Genomic DNA, 12,005 nt, shown 5'->3' on the forward strand with positions numbered 1-12,005 from the left:
GCCACGCCGGCCAGGCTGCCCCTCAGATCTCCACAACTTAATTGTTTTGTGTTGTGTTTAAGCCAGCTCCGCTCCGCTGGCTGCAGGCCCTTCTACTGACTGTCCTGTGCTCTGTTTGACTTACTCAATCTCTGACTGTTCCGTGTCCAACAACAACTCAGAACAAACGCCAGCTCCGTGCCCGTGGCCGCCGAGGGAAACGTTTCCAAATCTCAGATAAGACCGGGGCTGTGTGAGGCAATCAGGGCGGCGGAGTGATAAGCAAGCTCCAGGAATGCCGCCTCTGGCACATTGGACCCAGTGTATGCCCCTCGCTTTGAACCTGCTTTCAAAAACACCGCATCGCCGAAACCGGTGTGGCTCAGTGGATAGAGCGTCGGCCTGCGGACTGAAGGGCCCCAGGTTCGATTCCGGTCAAGGGCATGGACCTTTTTCCAGGCACAAACACACTGGGGATCGAGCCCACAACCAAGGCTTGTGCCCTGACCAGAACCGAACCCAGGACCCTTTAGTCCACAGGCCTACGCTCTATCCACTGAGCCAAACCAGCTAGGGCTCCATTGATTTTTGAAGGGAGGGAGGAAAGAGGGAGAGAGAGAAACATCGATGTGAGAGAGACACGTGGGTGGGTTGCCTTGGAATGCACCCTGGCTGCTGCATTGACCTGAATCGAACCCAGGACCCTTCCATCCTAGGGCCCACGCTCCATCCATGGAGCCACACGGCCAGAGCTGCGTGGGGGGTTTTAACTCCGTGTTACATTTATTGGGCAGAGGCTGGCATTCCTGTGTGTGTGTGTTGACATAGTCTGTCCCAGCACGGCTGTATGGAAATGCAGTGCCCGGATTGTAGAACCCGCACTTTCAAAGTGTGCTTGTGTGTTTTTATGTTTTTATAAAAGCAGACGGGGCCATTTTTATCCCTTCCGCCCGCACCGCTGCGGCAAATCGGCAGCTCAGGGTCACGGCCCTGCGGCTGGGAGAGCGTCCACCGGGCGTCAGCCTGAAACAGATCCCCGGGTTCTTCTGGGCCTCCCTCCTCTCTCTCTCTCTCTCTCCTTTATTTATTTTTTTTAAAGATGGCATTTAAAAAACATGTTTGTTAGCCCTGACCCAGCGATGTATTCCCACGGATGAGATGAAGAGAAAAGGAGGGAGAGGGAGAGAAACATCTATTTGTCGCTCACTTGGGGGCAGGGTCATTGGTTGATGCCTGTGTGAGCCCTCACCGGGGATCGAACCCTCAATCTCGGCGTCTCAGGACCATGCTCGACCCTCCTGAGCTTTCCTGCCAGGGCCCACAGCTTTTTTTAAAAAAAACTAAACTTACATTTTCTAGAAAAATGGATGGATGTGAAAGGTAGTATATGCTGTGGGTTTTTTTTTTTTTTTTTTCATGTAGCTACACTGAATGGCCAGGTGATTATGTGCTCAGAGATCATCCTAATCTGGTCACTCAGTGTGTGTGTGTGTGTGTGTGTGTGTGTGTGTGTGAGTGTGTGTGTGTGTGTGTGAATGAGTGTGTGTGTGTGTGTGTGAATGAGTGTGTGTGTGAATGAGTGTGTGTGTGTGTGTGACTGAGTGTGAGTGTGAATGAGTGTGTGTGTGTGACTGAGTGTGAGTGTGAATGAGTGTGTGTGTGTGAATGAGTGTGTGTGTGAATGAGTGTGTGTGTGTGAATGAGTGTGTGTGTGTGTGAATGAGCGTGTGTGTGAATGAGTGTGTGTGTATGTGTGTGAGTGAGTGTGTGTGTGAATGAGTGTGTGTGAGTGTGTGTATGTGTGTGAGTGTGTGTGTGAATGTGTGTGTGTGAGTGTGTGTATGTGTGTGTGTGTGAATGAGTGTGTGTGTGTGTGTGTGTGTGTGAATGAGTGTGTGTGTGTGTGTGTGTGTGTGAATGAGTGTGTGTGTGTGTGTGTGTGTGAATGAGTGTGTGTGTGTGTGTGTGTGTGTGTGTGAATGAGGCCTATGTCCCCCATGCTGGCCCGGGGTGGGTCCCTGATGGGCGGGTCCCTGACGGGCGGTCCCTGACGGGCGGCCCCTGACGGCGGCTGTGCCCGCAGGGAAGCTGCGGGAGTGGAGCCTGGTCCTGCACGGCACGGCGGAGCACCCCTACCTCACCTTCAGCGCCCACCAGTCCCGCTCGCGGATGCTGGAGCTGTCCACCCCGGGCCTGGAGCCGCCCCGGCCCGCCCCGGCCGAGGGCCCCGAGGAGGAGGAGGACTACGCAGGTACGGCCGGGCCGCCGCAGGGACTGTCCCGCGGGTTTTCCCTCCTTCTGTTGGCGCGTCCTCCTCCCCGGGATCTGTTCTTCCTGACGTTCAGGGAGAGTCGGGGGGAGAGAAACGTCGATGGGAGAGAGACACATGGATGGACTCCCTCCTGCACACGCCCCGACCAGGGTCTGGGCTGCCGAGGGGCCTGCAACTGAGGTCCGTGCCCTTGACCGGAGTCGAACCCGGGACCCTTCAGTCCGCCGGCCGACGCTCTCTCCATGGAGCCACACCCTGAGCCATGGCTGGTTTTCCACTCTGATTGCGTGGGGCTGGCCGGGCTGGCGTGGCTCCGCGGTGGAGCATCGACCTGGGAACCAGGAGGTCAGGGTTCGATTCCCGGTCAGGGCACAGGCCTGGGTTGCAGGCTCGATCCCCACGAGGGGGCGTGCAGGAGGCAGCTGATCCATCGTTCTCTCTCCTCATGGAAGTCTCTCTCTCTTTCCCTCTCCCTTCCTCTCTGAGATCAATTTTAAAAATATATTTAAAAACAAAAATCGTGGGGCTCTTCCCGGCGGACGCGGGGGTCCGGACGGGGCCGCTCCGCGTCCGGGGCCGCAGTAACGCTGCCGATTTGCACCCACACAGCTCGGTCCTCCCAGGGCCCTCTGAGCGTGTCCCAGGCCTGTAAGTACGCGCCCGGCTAGTATGTCCTCGCACCCTGGCCGGGAGATCGAGGGTCCTCTCTGTGCCCAACCAGAACGAGCCTGTCCCTCCCCCGGGCCCCCATCTCTCAGCCTGACCCCCCCAAACCACCCCCTGGCCACCCCTGTGGCCGGCGCCTGCCGAGGACCAGGCTCTTCGGGGGCCCAGGAGGGTCAGTGAATAGAGCGTCGGCCTTCGGACCGGAGGGTCCCAGGTTCAATTCCGGTCAAGGGCATGGACCTTGGTTGCGGGCACATCCCCTCCCATCGATGCTTCTGACTCTCTCGCCCTCTCCCTTCCGCTCTGTAAAAAAAAACAATATAATATATATTGATATATATATATTTTTAAAAAATATATTTTATTGATTTTTTTTTTTTTTTTTTACAGAGAGGAAGGGAGAGGGATAGAGTTAGGAACATCGATGAGAGAGAAACATCCATCCGCTGCCTCCTGCACACCCCCTGCTGGGGATGTGCCCGCAACCGCAGGCCTGTGGCCTGAGCGCGAACGGAGCCGTGACCTCCTGGTTCACAGGCTGACGCCCGACCGCGGAGCCACGCCGGGCAGGCCCGCGGTCCCTCGTTACCAGGCAGCCCCTCCCTCCGGCTCAGGGCGAGGGCTCAGACCCTCCCTGCCCGTGGGTGTAGCTGTTCCTCCCCCGATCGGCCCACGCGATGGGCGAGAGACTCGGTGTCTGGTTGGGCACATCTCCCTGCGCCCGGCACTCCCCCTGCGCCATGCATGGAGGTTCTCCCCGGCACCCTGGTGCTCGGAGTTAGTGATCGCTGCCGGGATGGGGGTCCCGTGCTGCATCTGGAGCTTAAACGACGGGCGATTCCGTTTAATTCCCTGGAGCGTGGACCGTGGGACTACGAATGGGCTAATCGGCTGCTCCCCCGGTGATTTATAAATCGGGCTCAGTAATCATTCACCAATGAATGTGCTTTTTCTTTTTTCCCCCATAACATCTGCCCCCGGCGCTCCCCTGTCCCCCGGGGATCCCGCTAGAAGGCTGGCCTGCAGTCTTGGTCGCTCGGGCTCGCCTGAGTGTGGCCTCGATGGGTGGGGGTGTCTGTGGGGTGAGGGGTGCGGCCTCGATGGGTGGGGGGTGTCTGTGGGGTTGGGGTGGGGGTGGGGGTGGCTGTGAGCTGGGGACCAGGAGGCTCCCCGCCGAGGTGACCCCGGGCCCCGCGGTGCCTTCAGACGGCTTCAGGCCGGGGAAGGGGGTTCACAGCAGCGACATCAAGCCCTCGGGGAGGGCAGCAGCGTGGACCTGCCCGCCGGCCGCCGGGAGGGCCCAGGCCCCTCAGCCCCGTTGTGCGGGGAGAATGGGCCCTTGTCCTCCCGCGTCCCTCTGCCGCCGCCCGGCTCCCGCCGCCGCCCTGGACGCAGACCCTCTTCCTGAAGACGCCAGCCGGGCAGACGGGGCTCCCGGCCACGCCCCGCCCGCTCGGCAGAGGCCGGGGGACCCCAATCCCAGTCCCGCCGGCGGCGTGGGGAGCCGCAGGGCACCACAGACCTGCTCTGCCCCCGCCGCCGGCCGCCGATGGTGGGAGGGCGGCAGAGGGCTATGCCAGGCGGGCAGTTGCGGGGGGCCGGGGCCGGGTGTCCCTGGCGAAGGCGGTGCGCCCCCGCAGGCTCCTGCCACCCGGAGTGTGGGGACAAGGGCTGTGACGGGCCGGGCGGCCAGTGCCTCAGCTGTGTCCACTTCAGCCTGGGCAGCGCCAAGGCCGGCAGGTACGGAGCCACCGGGGCGGCTCTGCTTTCTTGCGGATCCTCCCCCGGGGGGTAATTTCCCATTGATTTATTTATTTTAAGAGAGAGGAAGGGAGGGAGGGAGGGAGGAACATCCATGGGAGAGAGACCGGGGCCGGGAATGGAGCCTGAGGCCCGATGGTGCTTGCACCGGTGCTCTAACCACTGAGCAACACCGGCCACGCCCCTCACACAGCTTCCCGGGCCCGGCGTGGTGGCCGGGGGGCGCGGGCGGTGGGTGGCGGGCGCGGGTGGTGGGCGCGGGCGGTGGGTGGCGGGCGCGGGGCGCGGCTGAGGGGTGAGGTGCCCTCTGCGCTGGCCCGGCAGGAAGTGCGTGAGCGTGTGCCCCGCCGGCTACTTCGGGGACGCGGCCGCCCGGCGCTGCCGCCGGTGCCCCCGGGGCTGCGAGACCTGCTCGGGCCGGAGCCCCGCCCAGTGCCTGTCCTGCCGCCGCGGCCTCTTCCACCACCAGGAGGCCAGTGCCTGCGTGAGCCGCTGTCCCGCCGGCTTCTACGCGGCGGAAAGTAAGTGCCACCCCCCACCCCCGGGGCAGTGCGGCTCAGTGGTCAGGGCGCCGGCCTCTCGGATCGATCCCCCATCAGGGCGCGTGCCCAGGTTGCCGGCTCCATCCCCATCCTGTAGGGGGGGGTGGGGTGTAGGTGGCCGCCCATCCATGATTCTCCCTCGTCACTCAGGCTTCTCTTCCTTCCTCTCTGAAACCAATCTGTGGTAATAAAAAAAGAGTCAGATGCGGATTGGCTGTACCTTCATGGCGCCCACCGGCCGATCACTAGGAACGGGTATGCAAATTAGCCCGACCAAGATGGCGGGTTAATTTGCATACGCGGGCACCGAGCGGCTAGGAGTGGGAGACGGGCGTTCGGCGGGGCCGGCAGCCGGAAGGAAGGCCCATGCCTGCACGAATCTTCGCGAATCGGGCCTCTGGTAGAAATAGACTTAAAAATAAATTAAAAATAAAAGGGGCAGCCGAAACCGGTTTGGCTCAGTGGATAGAGCGTCAGCCTGCGGACTGAAGGGTCCCGGGTTCGATTCCGGTCAAGGGTCGGGTCGCACCTGTTCTCCCCTCCCTCCCGCCCTGTCCCCCTGTCTCCAGGCCAGAGGAAGTGCCTGAAGTGCCACCCCAGCTGCAAGAAGTGCGTCGAGGACCCCGAGAGGTGCACCGTCTGCAAGGAAGGGTTCAGGTGGGGCCCGGGGTCGGCTCTTTTGTTGTTGTTTTTCCTTTTTCGTTTTCGTAGTTGAATCGCCGTGTCTTTGCCCGTGTTCCCTGAAAGCTCGATCCTCGGGGCAGAGGTTCAGCGCTGTCCTCATCGGACGCCGGTGTTTCTCTCTCCTCTCAGGCTCCGCACCCATCTCCTCTAAAAACACTTCACCGGGGCCCGGGGCTTGATCTCCAGTGGGGGGCGTGCAGGAGGCATCCGATCCGTGATTCTCTCTCATCACGGGTGTTTCTCTCTCTCCCTGTCTCTTCCTCCCAGAAATTAATAAAAACATTTTTTAACTGCCTTTTTTTCCCCCCCTGACAGCCTGGCCCGGGGCAGCTGCCTTCCCGACTGTGAGCCGGGCACCTACTTCGACTCTGAGCTGATCCGCTGCGGGCAGTGCCACCCCACCTGCCGGACCTGCGTGGGTGAGTGCCCGCCGCCGGGCGTCAGGGCCGTGGGGCCGACAGTCCTGGAACCCGGGCCGCCTGGGGGGTGGGGGGCTGGCTCCCCGCTCTTGGGGCCTCCTGGGTGGCCGTGAGGTTTGCGGGGTCGAATACGGAGATTGGGGGTCAGGAGGTGCTGTGTATGGGCGTGAAGCATGAATCGGGGAAGAGGCGAAGGTTCCGGGGCCCGGCCGGTGCTGGTCAGTGGTTAGCGCGTCACCCTGTGAGCCGGGAGGTCCCGGGTCCATTCGGGTCCGGCCCCACCTCAGAGGGCGGAGCCACAGGGGGAGGCTCTCGCAGGAGCAGGGCCTGCTGGGAAAGGGAGCATTTGGAATCAGGGCCCACGAACTTTTATTTTTTATTTCCGTGTGTGTGTGTGTGTGTGTGTGTGTGTGTGTGTGTGTATTTACATATATATATGGCTTTGTTGTCTTTGTTCTGTCTGGGTCGTGGCCTCCGGACGCTGAGCCAGGACCCCGGCGCCAGGCTGCGGCGGGCCTGGGCGGGAGGGGGGCGGGGGGCTGCCCCTGATGTCGCTCCCTCGCCCCTTCTCCGCCCCCAGGCCCCGGCAGGGAGGCGTGCATCCACTGCGCCAGCGGCCTGCACTTCCGGGACTGGACGTGTGTGCCCGCCTGTGGCGAGGGCTACTACCCCGAGGCCATGCCCGGCCTGCCCCACAGAGTCTGCCGGCGGTGCGTGCCTGTCTGTCTGTCTGTCTGTCTTATAATCTTTAAGTATATTTCATTGATTTTTTTTTTTTTTTTACGGAGAGGAAGGGAGAGGGATAGAGAGGTAGAAGCATCAGTGAGAGAAACATCCATCAGCTGCCTCCTGCACACACTCCACTGGGGATGTGCCCACAACCAAGGTCCATGCCCTTGACCGGAATCGAACCTGGGACCCCTCAGTCCGCAGGCCGACGCTCTATCCTCTGAGCCACACCGGTCAGGGCTGTCCGCCTTCTTTATTTATTTGTACTGATTGTTGATGACAGAGAGGACGGGAGAGGGAGGGAGACATCAGATGAGAGAGAACCATGGACGGGCTGCCTCCTGGGGGTCATGCCCGCACCCCGGGGTGTGCCCCGGCCAGACCGGCTCCGGGGCCTCCGGGAGCGGGGGATGGGGGCCTGGTCCCCTCCGGCCGCGGAACCCCGTCCCTGCGTGTCCCCGGCAGGTGCGACGAGAACTGCCTGAGCTGCGAGGGCTCCAGCCGCAACTGCAGCCGCTGCAGGGCGGGCCTCACACAGCTGGGCGCCTCCTGCATCGCCAACCACACCTGCAGCAACGGTGAGCGGCGGCGGGCGGCGGGCGGCGGGGCCGGGACCCCCAGGCCGGCCGCCCCCGAGTCTGACCGCCCCCCCCCCCCCAGCGGACGAGACCTTCTGCGAGATGGTGAAGTCCAACCGGCTGTGTGAGCGCAAGCTCTTCATCCAGTTCTGCTGCCGCACGTGCCTCCGGGCCGGGTAGAGGCAGAGGCCAGGCCGCCCCCGTCCGTCCAACCGCCCGTCTGACCGTCCATCCGTCCGACCGCCCGCCTCTGACAGCTTTACCACCCGGGGGCCAGGGCCGGTGGCCGCAGCCACTGTGGGCGCCCGGCCCAGGGGGTGGCGGCCCCAGGGGGCCCCCACAGAGACGTCCCCTCCGGCTAGCACCCCAGTGGGCGCCCGGGCCCCGCCTGGGCACCCCCACGTTTACCGAATCTTCAGACCAAAGCGAACAGCAGGCACGGGGCCCCCCGTCACTGCTCGCCGGGGTTCGAGCATCTCCAAGGTCAGCCTCAGCCGCCACCGGTCCGGCCGGCGGGACACGGGGCCCGGCCCCCCAGCTGCGCCCCCGCCCGGGGCAGTGGGGGGTCTGTGTCGGCATCGGGACGGCCGGGACAATCAGGGGTCTCCCCGCCCCAGTGCCGGGCGCCCAGCGGGGTCCCCGGGGGGTCCCCAGGGCCACCAGCAGGTGCCTGACCCCGGGGAGCCCGGCCCGTGGATCCTGCCGCTGCCAGCCTGTGTGGAGTGAGCATCGGCGGCTCCGGCTCCCGCCGAGGGTCCCTGTGGACGGAGCCCGAGATTCCCCGGAAACGCACCGAGCGGCTCCCGGGCCGGGAGCAGCCTTCGCCTTAAACCTCCTCTGGGGCTGGTCCGGCTCCTCCCCCCCCCCCCCCCCCCCCCCCCCCGCTCTGGGACTTGTCCTGGGAGATGGGGGCCCCCTCGGGGGTGGAGGGACCCCGACACCGAGGGACACGCCCTCGGGGCAGAGGCAGTGTTCGCCCTAAGTTAATAAAAGCGTTAACAGCCCACAGCCCAGCGTCTTTATTCCCGGGAACACCAGCCGGTGTGGCTCAGTGGTTGAGCTTCGACCTGAGAACCAGGAGGTCAGGGGTCTGATTCCTGGTCAGGGCACAGGCCCGGGTTGGGGGACTTGCAGGAGGCAGCAGATCCATGATTTTCATCATTTTCTCTTTCTATCGCTCTCCCTCCCTGAAAAAATTTTAAAAAAGAGACAAACACAGTGGCAGCTGTGCCAGCTTGCGGGGCTGCGGGCGGGGCGGCCTGTCAGGGAGGTGGCAGCGGCAGGAGGCCGGGAGGAGGCATTCCAGGAGGCAGAGGAGGTGGTGTCTCTCTCGGGAGGACCCTGGGCTGGGGCCGCCTGACCTTGGCTGCAGGGTCGCAGGCTGGGGGTGAGGGTTGGACAGCAGAGTCCCTCCCGAAGGACCCGCAGCTTCCAGGGCCTGGTAAGTCCGCCTCCGAGTCTCAAGCAAATGTTCTTTTTGTCTCTGTTCTTTGGAGCTTTGAGTGCAGAGGAGACCGTTAACACCACTGATGCTAAGTGGATAAGAGCATCAGCATGCGGACTGGAAGGTCCCGGGTTTGATTCTGGTAGAGGGCGTGTACCTTGGTTGCGGGCACATCCCGGGAGGGGGTGTGCAGGAGGCAGCTGGTCCATGTTTCTCTCTCATCCATGTTCCTAGCTCTCTATCCCTCTCCCTACCTCTCTGTAAAAAAATCAATAAAATATATATTTTAAAAATATAAAAAATAAACTTTAATCCCGGTAAGCATAGTGGCAAGTGCACATATGTGGATGGATATATATGCGATTTGATACGGATGCTATTTTGAATAACAATCTTAAATTCATGTCGTATTTTGTGAAGGCGTTAACATCATAGATATTTTAACGCCTAAAAACGTCGAGTTTAATGCCAAAAAAAGAGCATTTGCGGGAAGTTTTAGTTCATCATTAATAGCGGCCTCTATGGGGGGGGAAATCCCCGTTATTAGTCCATATACCGGGTAACACCGCTTTTGTGATGTTATGTCGCCGTCTTGTGGACACATCTGGTATTGCACCGTTTAAACTTTTTTTTTTTTTTTTTTTTTCTTTCCCCCCCCAGCCATCCCTAAGCAAACGTAAAGTGACAGGTATAGCACAGAGACGTCTCTTCACGAGCAATCTGAAATTACCCGTGTGATTGCCTGTGACCCCGCAAATGTTATAATTCTTTCTCCCAAATAGCAGGGGCGATTTCCTGTAAACCAGGGCCTGCTCCTGCATCTCTGTCATCCAGTCCTCTGAGGGGATCGGAATGTGGCCCGTTGTCCCGGGAATGCCCTCGGCAGGCGGCCAGAGACCCCGCCGACACCCCCTTCCCGTGAGAGGCGCCCTTTGCATGGAGTCTTCGCCGCTCCCGGTCCCCCTCCCGGAACCTGTCACAGACTGGAGCGCTTTAACGCTTTGCTGAAGCGGCGGATACTAATGTCTGGAATCGGGGACCCTCCAGGCTGCAGAGACGGCCCCCGGAAGGCAACCAGAACCGGGCACGAAGCCGAGGCACAAGCCAGGCTGTGGGCTTCATCCCCAGAGTGGGGTCTGCAATTATCAGTCAATGAATGGTTTTCTCTAATCTTTCGTATGTCTCTCTCTCTGTCTCCCTCTCCTTTCCCCTCTGAGATACATAACATATTGAATAAAAACATATTTTTCTTAAAGCCCGGTAAGCAAAATGGCATGTGCACATATGTGGATAAATATGCAATTTGGTACTTATGCTATTTAAAATAAACGATCTTCAAAACTTCATGTCATACTTTCTAAAGGCGTTAACATCATATATATTTAACACCTAAAAACGTCGAATTTAATGCCAAAAAAGGAGCATTTGCAGGGATTCTTAGTTCATCATTAATAACCGCGTCTATGGGGGAAAAAATCCCCGTTATTAATCGATACACCTTTTAACACCGTTTTTGGGATGTTATGTCGCCGTCTTGTGGACACATCTGGTATTGCACCGTCTAAACTTTTTTTTTTTTTTTTTTTTTTTTTTTTTTTCCCAGCCATCCAAAAATGACAAGTATAGCACAGAGGCCTCTCTTCACGAGCAATCTGAAATTACCCGTGTGATACCCCGTGATCCCGCAAACGTTTTAATTTTTTTTCTCCCAAATAGCAGGGGCGATTTCCCGTAATTCAGGGCCTTCTCCTGCACAACCATCCCCATCGGGGTGTTTTCGCTCTTGCGTGTCTGCCGTTCAGTCCTCTGACGGGATCACAATGTGGCCCATTGTCCCAGGAATGCCCTCGGCAGGCGGCCAGAGACCCCGCCGACACCCACTTCCCGTGAGTCTTCACCTCTCCCGGTCCCACTCCCGGAACCTGTCACAGACTGGAGCGCTTTAACACTTTGTTGAACTGGCGGATACTAATTATGGAATTTGGCACCCTAGAAGCTCCACAGACGCCCCCAGAGAACGCAACCAAAATCGGGGAACGTAGCCAAAGGGCCCTGGATCTACAAACCGCAAGAGAACGGGAATCCGGCTACGCCATTGCTCTGGCCTGGACGCCCAGCAGCGGGCTCTTTAAGCTGGCCTCAGCAATTAATGTTGCTTAGCGACAGGCGCAACGCACGCTGGGAAGTGTAGTAGCAGTGGATCCTGTGTTCTCCCGGAAGTGCGTCACGCGCCAATCGTGAATTGCGTCAGCGTCGCCGCGTTGCATGCCGGGAGGCGCGTCTGGCGTCGGTCGCACTGCATTCTGGGAAGTGCGTCATACGTCAGTCGCGAAGCACGCCGGGAAGTGTGGCGGCGTCGCCGCATGGCATGCCGGGAGTTGCGTCTTGCGTTGGTCCTGTGGCATGCTGGGAAATGCGTCATGCGTCAGTCGCGAAGAATGCTGGGAAGTGTGGCAGCGTCGCCACGGTGCGTGCCGGAAAGTGCGTTTTTCGTCTGTCGTGTGGCATGCTAGGAAGTGTAGAGCGATACAACCGGAAGTGTGGCTGATTGGGAGGCGGGACCAGACGGGAGGCGCGTCTGGGTGAGCGCGGGGCACGCCGGGAAGTGTGTCTGAGGCCGCAGAGTGGACTGTGTGGCGGGAGCCCCGGGCGCCGGGGCCGGAGGAGGAGGCGGCGGGATTGCGGAGCGGACGGCGGAGCGGATGGAGCGAGCGGCGCGGTTCTCAGCGCCGTTCGGGGCCGCGAGCCGGGCCTGCGGGGTGAGCGCGGGCAGCGGGCGGCCTCGGGGGCCCCGCGGTGGGCGAGCTGCGCCGGGCGGTCCCGGGCGCGTCTGGCCGGCGGGGCGGAGGGACCATCCCGCGGGCTCCTGGCCCGGCCGGCGGCTTGGGGACGGGGCTGGGGTCGCTCCCGGCCGGAACCCGTGGGCCCGTG

The 12,005-nt window shown here is 60.8% G+C and overlaps 1 protein-coding gene across 8 annotated transcripts in view; it reads left to right on the plus strand.

The window, feature by feature from the left end:
* PCSK6 (proprotein convertase subtilisin/kexin type 6) overlaps positions 1–8,634 on the plus strand; it is a 32,848-nt gene extending 24,214 nt beyond the window's left edge. Inside the window, exons 14-22 of one of the 8 annotated variants that reach the window (XM_084869066.1) lie at positions 2,063–2,230; positions 2,861–2,899; positions 4,558–4,657; positions 5,003–5,199; positions 5,790–5,877; positions 6,220–6,323; positions 6,904–7,033; positions 7,518–7,630; positions 7,713–8,634. In XM_084869066.1, the coding sequence (XP_084725192.1) occupies positions 2,063–2,230; positions 2,861–2,899; positions 4,558–4,657; positions 5,003–5,199; positions 5,790–5,877; positions 6,220–6,323; positions 6,904–7,033; positions 7,518–7,630; positions 7,713–7,810 (1,037 nt within the window). In that variant the 3' untranslated portion in view covers positions 7,811–8,634. Of the gene's footprint in view, positions 1–2,062; positions 2,231–2,860; positions 3,165–4,557; positions 4,658–5,002; positions 5,200–5,789; positions 5,878–6,219; positions 6,324–6,903; positions 7,034–7,517; positions 7,631–7,712 lie in introns of those variants that run through there. The other 7 variants (XM_084869067.1, XR_014793628.1, XR_014793629.1 and 4 more) reach the window with 7 other exon arrangements.
* Positions 8,635–12,005: the final 3,371 nt, after the last annotated feature.

This window comes from Pipistrellus hanaki (genome assembly GCF_964339955.1).
Source record: "Pipistrellus hanaki genome assembly, chromosome: 21".
In the NCBI taxonomy this organism is placed as follows: domain Eukaryota; kingdom Metazoa; phylum Chordata; class Mammalia; order Chiroptera; family Vespertilionidae; genus Pipistrellus; species Pipistrellus hanaki.